The 19,603-nt window shown below is 46.4% G+C and overlaps 1 protein-coding gene across 1 annotated transcript in view; it reads right to left on the reverse strand.

Moving 5' to 3' along the window:
* LOC120937814 (D-beta-hydroxybutyrate dehydrogenase, mitochondrial-like) overlaps positions 1-18,797 on the reverse strand; it is a 42,307-nt gene extending 23,510 nt beyond the window's left edge. Inside the window, exons 1-2 of the mRNA XM_040351312.1 lie at positions 18,380-18,797; positions 5,416-5,568 (exon numbers count right to left, since the gene is read on the reverse strand). Coding sequence (XP_040207246.1) covers positions 5,416-5,568; positions 18,380-18,701 — 475 coding nt within the window. The 5' untranslated portion in view covers positions 18,702-18,797. The remainder of the gene's footprint in view (positions 1-5,415; positions 5,569-18,379) is intronic.
* Between the last annotated feature and the right edge of the window lie 806 nt (positions 18,798-19,603).

The following is a 19,603-nucleotide window of genomic DNA, read 5'->3' on the forward strand; positions in this document are numbered from 1 at the left end:
CCAGGAGAGTCAGCGGGGGACACAAGAAGAGGAGGATCTGGGCTGCTCTGTGCAAAACCACTGCAGAGGGCATGTAAGTAGAACATGCTTTTGTTTTTTTTAGTAAAAAAATAACGACTTTACAATCACTTTAAACAGGCAGCTAACCTTAAAGGGGTTGTAAAGCCAGAAGGTTTTATATCTTAATGCATTCTATGCATTAAGATAAAAACCTTCTGTGTGCAGCAGCACCCCCTAATGCTTAACTGAGACCATCGCTCTCCAGCATTGTCCACGAGTGCTTTGGCCATTTGAAATGCGCCTCCTGATTGGCTGAGACACAGAAGTGGTGCCATTGGCTCACGCTGCTGTCAATCAAAGTCAGTCAGCAAATCAGGAGAGAGAGGGGGTGGGGCCAGGCCAGGTCGGGTCGAGGCTCCGTGTCTGAATGGACACAGGGAGCTGTGACTCTGTGGGGGCACTTGACGGCACTTGACAGGAAAACTGAGACTTTACAATCACTTTGAACATGGGGGCTTGTGGAACCCAGCTTACCTTGGAGAGCACTGGAAGCTCCTGGTCCCGCTCCCATGGCCCCTCCTATGTGTCACCCCAGGTAAAAATGTGTATTAACCACTTAAAGCGGGAGTTCACCCATAAAGGCCGTTTTTGCTCTTTTACCCTTATGCCCCGTACACACCATCACTTTATGTGATGAAAAAAAATGAAGTTTTTAAAAACGTCACTTTAATTGACCGTGTGTGGGGGAAAACGTCGTTTTATGTCTTCTAAAAAACGACCAAAAAAAATTGAAGCATGCTTCAATTTTATGTGTCGTTTTTCAAAACGTCAACTTTTACTTCACAGAAATTGACCGTGTGTAGTAAAAAACGTCGTTTAAAACAACGTTTTTTCACCCGCGCATGCCCAGAAGCTACTTATGAAGCAAGCTTCAATGGAAAAAGTGGTGAGAACGTAACCTCGCTTTGCTAGAACATTGTGAGAAAAACGATGGTGTGTAGGCAACTTCGTCTTTGAAAATTGAAGTTTCAAAAACGTCATTTTTTACTTCACAGAAAATGTCGTTTTTTTTCATCACATAAAGTGATGGTGTGTACGGGGCATTAGATGTATGCTCATTTTGTCTAGGGGAATCGGGTTGTTGTTTAAAAATCCGAGCATTACTTACCGTTGTAGAGGGCGATCTTCTCCGCCACTTCCGGGTATGGGTCTTCGGGAGTGGGCGTTCCTTCTTGATTGACAGTCTTCCGAAAGGCTTCCGACGGTCGCATCCATCGCGTCACGAGTAGCCGAAAGAAGCCGAACGTCGGTGCGGCTCTATACTGCGCCTGCGCACCGACGTTCGGCTACTTTCGGAAAATCGTGACGCGATGGATGCTACCGTTGAAAGCCTTTCGGAAGCCTGTCGGAAGACTGTCAATCAAGAAGGAACGCCCAGTCCCGCAGCCCATACCCGGAAGTGGCGGAGAAGATCGCTCTCTACAACAGTAAGTAATGCTCGGATTTTTAAACAACAACCCGATTCCCCTAGACTAAATGAGCATACATCTAAGGGTAAAAACACCATTTTACCGGCGAACCTCCGCTTTAACCCCCGGACCATATCGCTGGTCAAAGACCAGAGCACTTTTTGCGATTCGGCACTGCGTCGTTTTAACTGACAATTGCGTGGTCGTGCGACGTGGCTCCCAAACAAAATTGGCGTCCTTTTTTCCCCACAAATAGAGCTTTCTTTTGGTGGTATTTGATCACCTCTGCGGTTTTTAGTTTTTGCGCTATAAACAAAAATAGAGCGGCAATTTTGATTTTTTTTTTTTTACAAAAATGAATATTTTTTACTTTTTACTATAATAAATATCCCCCAAAAATATATAAAAAAATTATTTTTTTCCTCAGTTTAGACCGATACGTATTCTTCTACATAGGTTTCATAAAAAAATCGCAATAAGCATTTATCGATTGGTTTGTTCGAAAGTTATAGCGTTTACAAAATAGGGGATAGTTTTATGGCATTTTTATTTTTTATTTTTTTACTAGTAATGGCGGCGATCAGCGATTTTTTTTTCAGTACTGCGACATTATGGCGGACACTTCGGACACTTTTGACACATTTTTGGGACCATTGGCATTTTTATAGCGATCAGTGCTATAAAAATGCATTGATTACTATAAAAATGTCACTGGCAGGGAAGGGGTTAACACTAGGGGGCAAAGAAGTGGTTGAGTATGTTCCCTGGGTATGTTCTAACTGTAGGGGGGGTGGACTCACTAGGGGAAATGACTGATCGCTGTTCATGCATTGTATGAACAGACGGTCAGGCATTTCTCCCCTGACAGGACCGGGAGCTGTGTGTTTACACACACAGCTCCTCGCTCTGTAACGAGCAATTGCGGGTGCCCGGCAGTGATCGCGACCGCCAGGCACACGTGTGGGAGTCAGCTGGCCGCTTCCGCAGGAGAGTCGACCTGCCGCCGTAGAACTGCGGCGGCTGGTCGGCAACCAGTTAATGTGCATAACGAAGCCAATGAAAGATGGAAAAATCTCCAAAAGGCATCAAATTACAGATTAGACATTCTTATAATATGTCAAAAAAAGTTAGATTTTCTTTACATCATTTACACTTTCAAAATTACAGAAAACAAAAAAATGGCGTCTGCAAAAGTTTGGGCACCCTGCAGAGTTAATATCTTGTACTACCCCCTTTGGCAAGTATCACAGCTTGTAAACGCTTTTTGTAGCCAGCCAAGAGTCTTTCAATTCTTGTCTGAGGTATCTTTGCTCATTCTTCCTTACAAAAGTCTTTCAGTTCTTTGAGATATCTGGGCTGTCTGTCACGCATTGCTCTTTTAAGGCCTATCCATAGATTTTCAATTATGTTGAGGTCAGGAGATTGTGAAGGCCATGGCAAAACCTTCAGTTTACGCCTCTTGATGTAATCCCCTGTGAATTTTGAGGTGTATTTAGGACCATTATCCATTTGTAGAAGCCATCCTCTCTTTAACTTCAGCTTTTTCACAGATGGCATTAAGTTACCATCCAAAATTTGCTGAAATTTTATTGAATCCATTTTTCCTTCTACTCGTGAAATGTTCCCTGTGCCACTGGCTGCAATACAACCCCAAAGCATGATTGATTCACCCCCATGCTTAACAGTTGGACAGAGGTTATTTTCATTAAATTCTGTGCCCTTTCTTCTCCAAACGTACCTTTGCTCATTCTGGCCAAAAAGTTCTATTTTAACCTCATCGGTCCACAGAACTTGTTTCCAAAATGCATCAGGCTTGTCTATATGTTCATTTGCAAAGTTCAAACGCTGCTTTTTGTGGTGAGGACGTAGAAGAGGTTTTCTTCTGATGACTCTTCCATGAAGACCATATTTGTACAAGTATCTCTTTATAGTGGAATAGTGTACCACAACTCCAGTGTCTGCCAGATCTTTCTGGAGGGATCGTGCAGTCAAACGTGGGCTTTGAATTGCTTTTCTCACAATCCTGCGAGCTGTTCTGTCTGATATTTTTCTTGGTCTTCCAGATCTTGCTTTAACTTCCACTGTTCCTGATGACTGCCATTTCTTAATTACATTCCGAACAGAGGATATTGACATCTGAAAACGCTTTGCTATCTTCTTATAGCCTTCTCCAGCTTTGTGAGCGTCAACTATTTTCAGTTTTCTAGACAACTGCTTAGAAGAACCCATGGTGCTGATTGTTGGGGCAGGGTCAGATGAGTCTGGGCATTTAAAACCTTTGAGGTTGACATCACCTGGTCTTCCCAGACGATGATTGGGAACAATCCATGACACTGGCAGGTCTCAGCTTTGCAAAGGGGGCAGTGCATGCTATAAATTCTACAGGGTGCCCAAACTTTTGCAGACGCCATTTTTTTGTTTTCTGTAATTTTGAAAGTGTAAATGATGGAAATAAAATCGAACTTTTTTGACATATTATAAGAATGTCTAATCTGTAATTTGATGCCTTTTGGAGATTTTTCCATCTTTCCTTGGATTCGTTATGCACATTAATACAAATTTTTTCCTGGTTGGCCCAAACTTTCGATCCCCACTGTACTTTGCGATTAAACAACATTTCTAATTATATGAAGTTAATCACAAGAGTCCCCCTTTTACATCTAAATCCACAGAGTCCCCCTTTTACATCTGAACTTGCAGATTTCCCTTGCTCTGTAGATTCTGATGTAAGGGAGACCTCTGGGGACTGACATAAGGGATGCTCTGGAAACCCTGATTTAAGGGGGAACACTGAGAACTCTGATGTATGGGGGAACATTGCTGCCTCTGGTGTAAGGAGGAACTAGTGCTATGTGGATAAGCTATGAGGGGTGGGGAATCCTCCAGCAGCCCCTCCCAAAGTGACTCCTGTCACATTGGCTACTGGCCAGAAGATGCAGTGCCATCTTAAGAGCATTATAGGCCCCCGGGCAATACAGTGCACTGGGGCCCTGTCTACACAATCACGCACGAGAATTTACTGACAAAAATCATGAAATTTACTGGCAGAACCACATTTTTTTACCGGCACTGCAAAAAAGTACCTAAAATTACAGTTTTACAAATTTCCTCATTGACATGAAGGTTAGGTTACTATAACCCAGCCTGCTCAGAGTTTCCTCTTACATCAGAGTCTGCAGGATTCCCCCTTACAGTGAAAGGGAACTCTTATGTAAAGGGGAAAGCTGCAGATCATGATGTAAGGGAGAACTCTGATGTGGAGGGGGGCTCTGGTGACCAGAGACCACCTTATATCAGAGTCCACTGCTTTCTCTTTACATCAGTTCCCACTTACATCAGGGTCCTCAGACTGGGTTCCTCCTTGCACTGTAAGGGGGAATCCTGCAGACTCTGATGTAAAGGGGAACACCAGGAACTCTGATGTGTGGGGCACTCTGGTGACCAGAGACCACCTTCCGTAGAGTAAATACACTAAGGTGAAGGGGGGGGTCACTAATATTTTTGTATTCACTCCCCCCTTACATCAGCAACCACCCGCCCCTTAGACTGGCTTGGTGGCGCTATCACTGACCTCCTCTCAGGTGCACCATGCAAGGCTCAGTCAGATGGCTCCATCTTGGCTGCTCTGGTTTTATCTTACAGTTTCCTCATGCCTGACTTCTCCCGTGACCCCCATCCTGGTGGCGCTCCCACTCTTGACTCCTCTCCAGACTCTTCCTCAGAGACTGTAGACACAATACAGTTCTACAGTTCTGACCCGCCGCTCTCCACCATTTTTTACTGGGGTCCCTGGGCAGCCAATGGGGTCCCCCAGGCAATTGGGGCCCCCGGGCAACTACCCAGCGTGCCCAATGGAAAAGACAGCCCTGAGAAGATGTGCAATATAAACCAAAGATATCTCTGAATACTTGCCAGCAAAGAAAACAACAATATCTCAATATCTCACCTTTACTTTTCTGTATCAGCGGTGAAAAAGCGAGTGTGATCCTAATGCTTCCAAGTAGGTTAATATCTAGAATTCGCCGATACTCTTCAATTGTGTGCCAGTCAAAACGTCCCCACTTGCTTATGCCAGCATTATTAACAATACCCCACAGTCCTAAAAGAAAATAAATCATTTTATTTCCATAAAATAGAAACAAATCTATATAATTTCAAGTAATTAAGCAAATGTAATAAAGGCAGACATGGAATGAATTTGATTATAACAGAGAAGGATCGAGAGGCATTGAGCACTGCATGTGACAGAGATGTGGCATTTTGATGGCATGGATAATGGAAAATTAGGTACGGTATATGGGCTGAAATGCCATGACTATGGTATACCAGAATATCCCCTGACCGCTAAGACCCCTTTCCAGTTAATACCCCCACACTACCCCTTAATAAATAATGAGACCACCACTTAATGTTGGAGTAAAAACTGTCCGTAGCAGCCTCCTTTATTTTAAATACTCTTTAAATAATAAATAACCAATAACATAACAACAAACACGTAAAATTCCTGAGATACTACCTCTCCTAAATGGTGTTGGACTTTGCAGGACCCAGTAACCACTAAACTTGTTCACACTTTAACTTTGTAACCTTGTAACTCTTTATTTGGCACTGCGGTGTCCTAACCTCTGGTCATAGGCCTCAAGCCGAAACTGGCTCAAAGACGACCGTTGACCGCAGTGCCCCCAATTCACCAACCTTCCAGCTACATTAGTAGACTGGGAACTAGAAACCCCTTCAGAAACCATCCACCACTGGGTACTGGTGTCCATCTTTGGGGTAATATCTTCTCCTGCAAAGTCCGAAAACACACGCCACTGCCACGACGATGTAATCCTCACCTGTAAAGAAACAAACACAAAAACAGCACCCAAACACATACCAAATTATCAAGTACCATCAGTCCATTTATTCTACCTCAAAACTAGGGAGGGTGGGTGGGAACTTTGCTCCCCCACGCCTGTCTGCCCGGGAAACTGGATGGTGGGAGATATATATAATCTCCCCTCCCACCGCTCCTGCTCCTCCTCCCCCCCAGCTACCAGGGTTCTGTTAACCCTGTCATGCCGGCCCTACGCTGACTTGCAGTTGGCTCCGTGCCTCACTCTCTAGCTGGTGACATGGATACTGCAAAGAGAGCTGTGCGTACTAGAGTAAAGATTTCACTGATGTCATCATGGATACTGTGGAGCAGAGTGGCCAACCTTCCGCAGCATTTTTACTGACAAAACATAAGAAATTTACTGACGGATCACATTTTTCACTGGCAACCTGAGGAATTACAGAACCCCTATTGAAAACTAACACAGTGAATATTTGAACAGTATAAGCATGATATGGAAACACTGAAAATACCTATAACAAATAATTAGCTTTATATAAACGTAAAAAGTCAACACAGCATGAAATTATCAGCCCCTGATGTTAACTGGGAGTTGTAAAAAAAAAAAATCACAGATTTTTACAAACTGTCAGTAAATTTACTGGCGGTTGGCAACCCTACTGTGGAGTTATCTTCACTCAGCAGTGTACATGTTCCTGGAGCAATGGATCCCCAGGAATGAGCTGTGTGTGTACTACATAGCCAGGAGAAAGCCAGGTTAAAGACAGTCCAATTCCAATACAATTAAATACAGGAGGAATCAGAGGGCCCTGCTCGTTAGAGCCAACAATGCAATAGTTATCTATGGCAAAGCATAGGTAACCCGTGGGTGCAGCGCAGTGTATGTTTTGCATAAAATGTGTTACTTACTCATTTATAGTGTTCATATACATATATACAGGGGGCCAGATTCATGTAGATCAGCGGATCTTTAGATCCGCTAGATCTACGTGTTTTACGATCCGCCGGTGCAATTTAGCGAGGCTAGTGCATGATTCATAAAGCACTTACCTCGCAAATTGCACCGTCGGATCCTAACTCCCCCCGGCGGAATGCAAATTCCGCGGCTAGGGGGAGTGTACAATTTAAATCAGGCACGTTCCCGCGCCGATTTAACTGCGCATGCGCCGCCGGCGAAAAAGCCCAGTGCGCATGCTCCAAATGACGTCGCTAGGACGTCATTGTTTTCGGCGGCTAGGTTACTTATGGCCATCCGTATTCCCTGACGGACTTACGCAAACGACGTAACAAATTTAAAACTTAAAACTCGGGTAGCTATCCGCCGGAAAAAGCCGAACGCAAATGACGTTGAAAAAGAGCGACGGGCGGGCGTACGGACGTGAATCGGCGGTTCTCCTCATTTGCATATGCGACGTGTAAAAAAAAGCGACGACACCTAGCGGCCGGCGGGAGATTACAGCCTAAGATTCGACTGGTGTAAGTCACTTACACCAGTCGGATCTAAGGGAGATCTATGCGGAACTGATTCTTATGAATCAGTCGCATAGCTCCGACCGTGGGATCTCACAGATCCGACCGTCGGCTCTCACAGATACGACGGCGGATCAGGAGATCCGCCGTCGTATCTCTTGATGAATCTGCCCCAGTATCTCAAAAAAGTGAGCACACCCCTCACATTTTTGTAAATATTTTATTATATTTTTTAATGTGACAACACTGAAGAAATTACACTTTGCTACAATGTAAAGTAGTGAGTGTACAGCTTGTATAACAGTGTAAATTTGCTGTCCCCTCAAAATAACTCAACACACAGCCATTAATGTCTAAACCACCGCTGGCAACAAAAGTGAGTATACCCCTAGATGTGAAAATGTCCACATTTGTCCCAATTAACCATTTTCCCTCCTCGTTGTCATGTTGTTGCAGCTAAAAAGCTCTATCAATTCTGGGAAACCAGTGGTAACTATAAAAACAGACTAAGAAAAACAAACCTTTTATTTTTGTCAGCAAAAAGACACACAGCTCATGCCAAGGAGCTGGGTGTGTCTTATGGGCCATTACAGCGTGTACATATTTCAACAATTACCACTAATTGGGTTTCTGTGTATACTTGCTTTTACAAGAACATTTGAACAAAAAGCTAACATTTTGTTTAAGTATCCATCTTACTCTAAATAAGTAACATTCTGGAGGTTATGGGTCCTACTCTAGTGGTTTTGATACATGGGTCACATCATTTGCCCTCCCCTTATGGGCCTTGCCAGTGTGAAATCTACCTACCAGTAATCTTATTAAAATATTTTTAGTGTAGTGCTACCCCCGCAGGAGCCGGGGTTGTCTAGGGGTGTAGTCTAGGGGTGTAGTTGATGAGTAGAGTAGTGAGCGAATGTCCAGTCAATGAATAAAGGTTTTCAAATGCTTTATTTCCAGGCCCAACATCAACATGAGGTAGAGCAAGAAGGTTGATGAAGCGAGAGAGAACCTTGCAGTATCAGGCCTGGATATGAGAATCCTGCTCTCAGTAGCACAATAGTAGTAGATACAGTTCGTCGCCACTCTAGCCAGAGTGGGTGAAGTGCCTCCAGACAGACTTCTGCCACAAGCCTGGCAGCCGAAGTGTCACTTTAAATTGCTGGGAGGAACAGGCCTCTGCCACAGGCCTGGCTCTAGGGCTTCTGCCACAGGCCTAGTACTTGAATGAGGTGAACGGATTGAGCAAATCCTCCCAGTAGATTAAGTTAGGGTCACCGGGTGACAGTTGAAGTGTACCTGTCAATGTCCCAGTCACCAGATCCCCGATGGTTCGTTCAAGCCCTGTTGGACAACCTGCCTCCGGGTTCTCCTCAAGCCAACCCCCCATCGAACGGCACACAGCCTGGGATCTCCTCAGTAGAGTTGGGAACCCAGTAAGTCACTGGGTCCCCTATCAGGAACATGGAGCTCCGCGTAGCATGTGACCCCGGCCTGGAAGGCCATCGCCGGGGTCCATTGGATGCGCACACCCTAAAGGTGGGTGCCGCACCTGGAACCCGCGAAGAACCACACAAAATGGCGTCCGCCACAGATATACTCTCCCCCAGCATGCCCTGCGAGGGAAAACTCCTCTAATTGGCTGCTGGGGAAAAGCGGCTCTGCCAGAACCCCTCTAGCGCCAACCGTCGCCCAGGGATGGGATTGCATCCCTGGAGCGCAGACTGACCTACAGGACAGTTCCGGAATGACAGCAGCCCAAATTTAGAAAATTGTGAATGGGAGCAAAATAACTCTCCCATTCCCCACTAACTTTAGCGTAGTGCCCATACTGAAAGTAAGGGGGCGCCCTATATTAGTAAACATCATATCTGTGAATATCCTCAAGCTTCGGCTGTGCATCCAGTCAGCTTCCGGATGTGACTGGTGCAGAGCTAGCAGATCTCAGATGTATCCTTTTTTTCTGCCATGCATTGGCCTGACAGGTTCCAGGGATGTGCCAGGGGCAGGGTTGGAGTTCTTCCCTCTGATTTCTCTGGTCAGTTGTAGCTTTAAGGTATTTTGAGGGTCTACTGTACTCTGCCAGGAATTTGTGTGGTCAACAGCTCGCTTTGCCCTGGAGTGGTGTATCCAGGGGGTCACCTTGGCCACCTTATTGAGACTTATAGGGATTTTATTTATTTTTCTCCTGAACCCATTTGCCTATGTCCTGCATATTTTCCCCTAGTTTCTGTAACAGTTCACAGTTCACCACCCCCCATCTGGTGTAAATCTTTGCTGGCTGCAGCTTGTGCCATTGTAGGTAGCGGGGGGGGGGGGTGTATAAATGTCTCTCTAGGGCCTTTAATGGCTGCACTCCTTCGGTTGCTACAGCAGCTGGGGTGACAATTCTCCCGTCCTGCAGTTGGTACCACCGATCTTCCCTGCACTTTCCAGTTTCAGTCTTTATCTGCCTTTGTATAGACCGGATCCCATTCAGAGAGTGGCACTGGGAACAGGGGGGGGGGGCATTATCAGTGGTAGGGGCCTTGGCAATGCTGTATCCCTGGCTGCTTGATCTGCTTTCCTATTTCCTCTAGAAACTTGGGAGTCTCCTTTTTGATGGCCCCTATAGTGGATCACTGCAACTGCAGAGGGGGCCCATACTGCAAAAGCTCCAGTATTTCTGTCCCATATTTAATGCTCTTCCCTCCAGATGAAATAAGTCCTCCTTCCTTATACAGGGCTCCATGAGCAAGGAGAGTCAGGAAAGCATACTTATGCCTCTTACACACGGTTGGACTTTCCTAGAAAAAAAGTCAGACGGCTTTTTTTCTCAGAAAGTCCGGCCATGTGTAGCCTCCATCAGACTTTTTTGGTCGGAAGTCCGTTGGACCTTAGATAGAGAACCTGTTCTCTATCTTCCCGTCGGATTCCAACGGACTCACGGCAGACTTTTGAATGGCCAATAGTCTTTTTTCTTTTGGCTAGTTATACTTACCTCGCTGAGGCTGCCGTCAATCAAGGCAGCTGGCGGATCCCAACTTGGAAGTCGTGATGATGCGCTGCCTCGACTGATGGCAGCGACGTCACTCCTGTGACACAGAGGAGAAGCCCAGCCTAAAAAGCCCAGGCTGGACTTCTCCTTTAATACCTTTTATGATAGGTGGGGGCCTGCCATATAGTACATCAAAAGGGGAAAAATGTGTCCTCTTTGTTGGATTACTCAGAATTCCCAGCAAAGAAATGAGCAGCATCAAGGTCCATTTCATTTGGGTTTCCTGTCAGAGTTTGACCAGTTGCAGTTGTGGAGCGTGGTTCATGGGTTCATTCATTCCACTTTTCCAGAGCTTTGGTACCTATATTTCAGTGGCTCTCAACCTTTCTAGTGCCGTGACCCCTTGATAAAATTTGCCAAGTTGTGGGACCCCCAACAGTAAAATTATTTTCGTAGTGTAGGTTGTCAGCACCCAAGGCAAGACAAGTAATTTGCGCCCCTAACCCACGGACATTTAGAGCTCCCTGAGTTCCTTCCACTCGTACAGTATTAAAAACCTTATGGTACATTTCGGATGTAGCACTCTTTCTCTTTGTTCTCCTTTTATCTCTCTCTATCCTGATTTCTTGTTTTTTCCCCCCATCCCTTTTTCCTTTTTCTCCCTTTTTCTTTGTTCCTCCCTCTCTTTTCCTCTCCCTTCTATGTATTCTCTATTGTTATGCCTTCTAATACTCTTTGGTTTGGGGGATATGGGATGAGTGACAGTACCAGCGAAAGACTAAGACAGCAGCAAGGTGCACCGGGGGGCGGGGCCGAGTGATACAGTCGCCGGCTATGGCCATCGGCTGTATCACGGGAGCGCGCCCGCAAGTACTCCACACCATGTGAGCTCTCTCGCATGAATATGTAGAGTTCTTGCGGGGAGGACCAGAGACAGCCGCCGAGGGACCCCAGAAGACGTGGATCAGGACCACACTGTGCAAAACAAGCTGTACAGTGGAGGTAAGTATGACATGTTTGTTATTTTTCAAAAATAAAAAATTTTCCTTTACAAACCCTTTAAGCTCCAATTGTTTGGTTTCTTGAGTATGGGTTAGAGACGCTGAGGGTTGTCCTGGAGCAGACGGACGAAATGCAGCGCAGTCTGCCAGACGAATGTGGTCCAGTGGCACCTGAAACAGCGCAACAATCCAAGACGCCAGCTCCCGTCCAATCCCTACGGGTCATGGTGGAATGCCACCTTGTCTCAGCAGTCACACCTGGTTTACCGTACAAAATGCACCAAAGATGTTGCAGCAAAAAAGCTCTATAAATTCTGGGAAACCAGTGGTTATTATGGACAACAGACTAAGAAAAACACACCTTTTACTTTTGCCAGCAAAAAGACAAACAGCTCTCGCTCATGCCAAGGAGCTGAATGGGTCTTATGGACCATTACAGTGTGTTAATATTTCAACAATTACCAGTGGCGGCCCGTCCATAGGGGGCGCCCGGGCGCCGCCCCCCCTCCCCCCGCCTCCTGTAGTCATAAAAAAAAAAACGGGCCCTTTAAGACATTAAGAATGCCGCTCTGCAGTGCTGCCCCCTCTGGCTCTCGCAAATAACATACATTCATGCATTGCATGAATGTATGTTATTGTGGCCAGCTGCCGCTGGTCTATTCAGATAGCCGGACATAGGGTGCCGGATACCTGAATAATGGCAGATGGTTGGCTGTGCGGAAGTGCCTATCAGAGCCAGCCCCTCGGCTCCCGGATGTCTTATCCTCGGAACGAACGGGGGCTGCGCCCCTTGGATAAGACTGACGGCCGTCTCAGCCAATCAGGTTCACCGATTCTGGTTATCGGTAACCTGATTGGCTGAAGCGTCATCGAGGGTGGGAGAGGACATCAAGGGACGTGGAAGCAGAAAGATAAGTGCATTTTACAGGGCACAGTGGCGACAATGGGCACAGAGGCGACAAAGGGCACAGTGGCATCAATGGGTACAGTGGTGACAAAGGGCACAGTGGCGACAAAGGGCACAGTGGCATCAATTAAAGGGCACAGTGACATGCACAGTGGCAACAATGGGCACAGTGGTGACAAAGGGCACAGTGGCAACAATTAAAGGACACAGTGACATGCACAATGGCAACAATGGGCACAGTGGCGACAATTAAAGGGCACAGTGGTGACAATTGGCACAGTGGTGACAATTGAGGGGCACAGTGGCTGCGTTTGATGGCATGGCACAGTGGTGACAATTGATGGCACAGTGGCTGTGTTTGATGGCATGGCACAGTGACTGCGTTTGATGGCATGGCACAGTGGCTGCGTTTGATGGCATGGCACAGTGGCTGCGTTTGATGGCATGGCGAATTGATGGCATAGCGACTGCATGGCACAGTGGTGACAATTGATGGCACAGTGGCTGTGTTTGATGGCATGGCACAGTGACTGCGTTTGATGGCATGGCGAATTGATGGCACAGCAACTGCATTTGATGGCATGGCACAGTGGTGATAATTGATGGCACAGTGGCTGCGTTTGATGGCATGGCACAGTGGTGACAATTGATGGCACAGTGGCTGCGTTTGATGGCATGGCACAGTGGTGACAATTGATGGCACAGTGGCTGCGTTTGATGGCATGGCACAGTGGTGACAATTGATGGCACAGTGGCTGCATTTGATGGGCACAGTGGGGCTGCAATTTTTTTTTGTTTGCGCCCCCCCAAAAAGTTTGAGCACCAACCGCCATTGACAATTACATTCCTGAAGAGTTCTGTAAACTTCTGAATAACTTGTTAGCGAGCTCTCTGCCTAGTTTATCAGCCACTAGTTGGGTTTCTGTGAAGGACTTACAAATATATTTGGGACTTAAAGGGTCACTAAAGGAATAATTTTTTTTAGCTAAATAGCTTCCTTTACCTTGCTGCAGTCTTGGTTTCATGTCCTCATTGTTTGTTTTTGCTTTGATGTTGCTGTAAATCCTCTCTGTTTTGGACACTTCCTGGTTGCCTGTTTCCTGATAACCACAGTACTGGGAGATTTCTCACGGTGGTCACTAATCAAGGAGGTGTGATTACTGTGTGTAAAACGAAACTGGATTGGTGCTGAGGAGTTTTAGACAAAGTATCACTGCTCTCTATTGGCTGACTGCCCTCTAGTGGCTCTCTGTACATCAGAGAACCAGCAAACAACAGCAAAAACGAAACTACACTGCAGGCACATTATATGATTGTTTTTTATCAATTTTTAATCATTTTTAAAAGGAATCAGTTAACTATTATGTCTCTATGCCCTGTAAACAGTCATTTCAGCTAAAAAAAATGTTTCCTTTAGTGACCCTGCTAGCCACACTTAGATGTATGGAACCTTACTTGGAACTTTTGTACACTCACTACTTTAAATTGTAGCAAAGTTTAATTTCTTCAGTGTCATCACATAAAAAAGATATAATAAAATATTTACAAAAATGCGTAAACCTCTCTGAATCTGGCTAATAGTCTTGGTATCGTAAAGTCTGAATTTTCCCCCTTTTTCTCTCCTCTGACAGAGCTCCTAGTAAAGGCCCCGTACAGACGACCGAACATGTCTGCTGAAACTGGTCCGCGGACCAGTTTCAGCAGACATGTTCGGTCGTCTGTACCATCAAACGTCTGTACAGCCGACAGGATTCCAGCATACATTTGCCCGCCGGGCCTTTTCCAGCGGGCAAATATTTCCAAACTTGTTTAGAAACAGCCCGCTGGAATCCTGTCCCTCGGACATGTTCGGTCGTCTGTACAGACCTACCGTACATGTCCGAGCGGCCGCCATCCCTTGCATGCGTCGAATGACTTTTACGCATGCGTGGAAGCATTGACCTTCCTGCGTCGCGCACGTCGCCGCGTCATTTTAGCGGCGACGGCGCGGACACGTCACCGCGCTGTCTGTCCGCGCGGATTGCCTGTCATTTCTGTCTGATGGTGTGTACAACCATCAGACAGAAATCTCCGACCGGACATGTCCGATGAAAACGGTCCGGCAGACCGTTTTCAGCGGACTGTCCGGTCGTGTGTACAAGGCCTAAGAGTATTGCTCTTCATTTCATGACAATGGATCCATGCAAAATATTGCTTTACACCTCACTGACCAGATGCACATCCAGAACCACTGGTGTACAGTGAAAATATAGCCTAACATTAGTGCCCATTTTTTCCAAACTGCATACAGCCGTCGTCAGTGGTGGTGCGTCCATAAAGGGCGCAGGAGCGCCGCCCCCTCTCTTCTTCACCTGTCTATCACCATAGATAGATTCATGCAATGTATGAATCTATCTATTGTCGCTGCTGCCGCCCTCTATTCAGGTGTCCAGCCCCTTATCGGGCGCCGGGCATCTGAATTACAGCGACGTGGTTTTTGAAAATGCCTGATTAGAGCCGTGGGCTCTAATAGGTGTCCTGATTAGAGCCATAGTCTCTAATAGACTTCCAAACTGGTAAGCAGTAGGCAGAATGCTGTGCGTTCACTGTTTACTCAGTGTTAGGGAAGCAAATAAATCACTTTCCTAAAACAGACCCGCCTCTTAGCCAATCTGGTGCTCGGGTCTGGTTACCTGTCACCTGATTGGCTGAAGCGAAAGGCACTGTGATTGGACACCTATCAGACATCCAATCATAGCAGAGGACGGGAAGAGGACGGGAGAAGACATCGTGGAGGACAGCGCTGTGACCTGAGACAGGTAAGTGCCGGGCGAGCGGGGGATGCACACTGGCAGCATTTGATGGGGCACAGTAATGGAAATTGATGCGGCACACTTGCGCCAATTGATGGGGCATACTGGCAGCAATTGATGGGGCACACTGGCAGCACTTGATGGGGCACACTGGCAGCACTTGATGGGGCACACTGGCAGCAATTGATGGGGCACACTGGCAGCAATTGATGGGGCACACTGGCAGCAATTGATGGGGCACACTGGCAGCAATTGATGGGGCACACTGGCAGCACTTGATGGGGCACGCTGGTGGCAATTGATGGGCACCCTGGCAGCAATTGATGGGTACAGTAGCTGCGTTTGATGGCACAGTGGCGGCAATTTATGGGTACAGTGGCCGTGCTTGATGGGCACAGTGGCTGCGTTTGATGATTTTTTTTTTTTTACGCCCCCCAAAAATTTTGAGTACCAGCCGCCAATGGCCGTCGCACATGAAATAGCCATCATTAAAGTAGTGTATAGTAATCATGGCTTCTATGGAGTAGGACATTAGACCCTCCCGTTAATTAGTGTGTATCACAGTAATGTTTTCCTAAAACATAAGGTAGTCACGCCTCATTCTATCATATATCCTATGTAAACATTGGGGGGTTTAACTCAATTGGTAAATGCGTTTTTCAGCGAGTCCACAGCATTTAGATGTTAGGTTTGAGGGCATGGCAGCCCATTTTTATTGAAAGGAAACAAAATAACAGTTCACACACAGGATTCCCACGCAGGGGTTCTTCTCCAGTAATGTTCATATAACCAAAATGCCAAGCCTCCTGGCTCCTAGGCTTACTTAGCCTTGCAGTACCTGCTAAACCTGGCCCACTCCTGGCCTCAACACGATTCTCCAGCCTACTGTCTCCCAGACTTCCGGACTTCCTTCAGCCCCCTTTAGACTCGCTAGCCACCTCAGGTCTACCAGCCTCCCAGTCTGTCAGGCACGAAGTCCCCCCACACCAGGGATGTAGTCTTCCAGGGCAGACAGCTTTCCACACACATGGCCAGATTCACGTAGAGATACGAGGGCGATCAATAAAAAGAATTTTTCAAAAAGAGATACGAGGGCGTATCAGTAGATACGCCGTCGTAACTCCGAATCTGCGCCGTTGTATATTTAAGTCTATTCTCAAATTGAGATACGCTTAAATGTAGCTAAGATACGACCACCGGCGCCTTATCTTAGCTGTCTATTTGCGCTGGCCACTAGGGGTGTGTACGCTGATTTACGCCTAGAATGCGTAAATCAGCGAGATACGGCTATTCACAAACGTACGCTTGCCCGTCGCAGTAAAGATACATCATTTACGTAAGGCGTTTTCAGGCGTAAAGATAAACCACCAAAAAGATGGCGCAGCCAATGTTAAGTATGGACGTCGGAACCGCGTCAAATTTTTACGTTGTTTGCGTAAGTCGTCCGTGAATGGGGCTGGGCGCAATTTACGTTTACGTCGAAACCAATGAGTCTTTGCGGCGTAATTTGGAGCATGCGCACTGGGATACGTCCACGGACGGCGCATGCGCCGTTCGTTCAAAACGTCATTTACGTGGGGTCATGCTTTATTTACATAAAACACGCCCACCTCTTCACAATTTGAATTAGGCGCGCTTACGCCGGCACATTTACGCTACGCCGCCGTAACTTAGGACGCAAGTGCTTTGTGAATACAGCACTTGCCTCTCTAACTTACGGCGGCGTAGCGTATATGAGATACGCTAGGCCTGCCTAACGTTAGGCTCTCCTACCTGAATCTGGCCAACAGTGGCCCAGATTCAAGAAGCACTTGCGCCCGCGCAACCATAGGTTACGCAGCACAAGTGCTTACTTGCTCCGGTGTAACGAGTGCTCCTGATTCAGGAACCTCGTTACACCGACTGCAGGCTAAAATCTGCGCGGCATAAGGCTCTTATGCCTCGCAGATTTTAGGCTGCATTCTTGCAGGGGCCGCTCCCATTGTGTATCAGCGTGTAGTATGCAAATTGCATACTACCACTGATTCACAAGCTTGCGCAGGCCCCGCGCAAGCCAGGTACGGAGTTTCCGTACGGCTACTTTTAGCGCAAGCCTGCCCCTTCTAATAGTAGGGACAGCCAATGCTAAAGTATAGCCGGCCTTCCGGCGCCGTGAAATTTGAATTTCACGGCGTTTGCGTAAGTGAAACGTGAATGGCGCTGGACGCCATTCACGTTCACTTAGAAGCAAATGATGTCCTTGCGACGTCATTTGCCGCAATGCACGTCGGGAAAGTTTCCCGACGGAGCATGCGCTGTACGCTCGGCGCGGGAGCGCGCCTAATTTAAATGATTCCCGCCCCTGGCGGGATCATTTAACTTGCGCGCGCTTACGCCGGGCAAATTTGCCGGCGCGCCCTCGCAATTCACGGAGATACTGCTCCGTGAATCGAGGGCAGCGCAAAATATTTGCGGGGGCGCAGGGCAACGCAGGGCAAATCGTTGCCCTGCTCCCCCGCAAATATTGCGCAATTCTACTTAAATCAGGGCCAGTGTTTTGAACCAGCAGCCAGCTGCACACACTCCACCTTGCTCTCACCAGTCCCTCATTATATTGGTTGTTCACAAGACCTGGACACAGGGTTGGAGATCCCATCCCACCCAAGTCTCTGCAGGATCTCCAAACTACACAGCCCCATCCGAACTTAGAAAAACCCGGAGAAAGCTGCCAAAACAGTTTTCTCCATTTCAAAACTATGCTGTGTAGTTCTGCAGTCTGCTGACATGCAGAATCTGTGTCCATTTTTGCTCCCTTTTCATAGTGACAGGGACTCTCACTATTACACCTAAAAATAAGAGGATTTTTCCGCTTCAGGACCGTGGCTCTTGATGACAGCAATGGTGATCAAAGCACTGAAATGAAAACAAACAAATACAGTAATACCTTTAGCAGGAAGGTTATCTTGTACGTACTGCTTCACCTCAGCAACCTCCTTGTCACTGGTAACATCCAGCCTGACCACCCTCACCTTCCCAGAGGAGGAATGATTTATTAGAGACAGAGCCCCTTCTCCTTCCGGGAACAGGCAGGTAGCAAAGACCATGAAGCCCATATCAAGTAACCTGCGAGCGAGTTGATTCCCGAAGCCTGAATCGCAGCCAGTGATGAGAACCGCTCGTTCTTCAGGGTCCAAAAAAACACGATTCCGTCTTCGTCTTGCAAAGATTACAATGCTCAGCAGAAGTATCAATATAGTGATGTACATTGTTGTGAAAAGCAGCCGATCAGCTAGGGTGTGGGAATGTATGTGCTGCCTTCAGCAGTGTGTATAAGAAAGCAAAGCATCAGAAAGGTGATGTAACACAATACTGAACACGTCCCTCTTTAATTAGAAGGATACACCCAGCTCACTCCTCCTGTGGGAAAACAAGAGCCATTACTAGTCACCATAGCTCCCAACTGTCCCTGGTTTCGAAGGACTGTCCCTGATTTGTCCCTCGTTCCTCCTCATTTGTCCCTCATTTTAGTCTGATCTATGTAGTTATAAAATGCACTTTTTATCTTTCGAAAAAAGTGTTTCCCAGTGATAAACGTTTCCTCCAATTTCTAAATTGTTGCATTTGTAAATTTTGTAAATTTGTAAATTTTAAAAGCCAGTATAACCACTTCGTTACTGAGCCTGTTTTTCAGATTCAGTGTTTACGAGACTAAAACAGTTTTTTTTGCTAGAATATTACTTAAAACCCCCAAACATTATATATATATTTTTTTCTAACACCCTAGAGAATAAAATGGCAGTCATTGCAATACTTTTTGTCACACCGTATTTGCGCAGCGGTCTTACAAGCGCACTTTTTTTGGAAAAAATTCACTTTTTTAAATTCAAAAATAACACAACAATAAATTTGGCCCAATTTTTTTATATATTGTGAAAGATAATGTTACGCCGAGTAAAATCATACCCAACATGTCACGCTTAAAAATTGCGCCCGCTCGTGGCATGGCGTCAAACTTTTACCCTTAAAAATCTTGATAGGCGACGTTTAAAAAATTCTACAGGTTGCATTTTTTGAGTTACAGAGTAGGCCTAAGGCTAAAATTATTGCTCTCGCTCTAACGATCGCGGCGATACCTCACTTGTGTGGTTTGAATACCGTTTTCATATGT

This window comes from Rana temporaria, chromosome 4 (genome assembly GCF_905171775.1).
Source record: "Rana temporaria chromosome 4, aRanTem1.1, whole genome shotgun sequence".
Classification (NCBI taxonomy): Eukaryota; Metazoa; Chordata; class Amphibia; order Anura; family Ranidae; genus Rana; species Rana temporaria.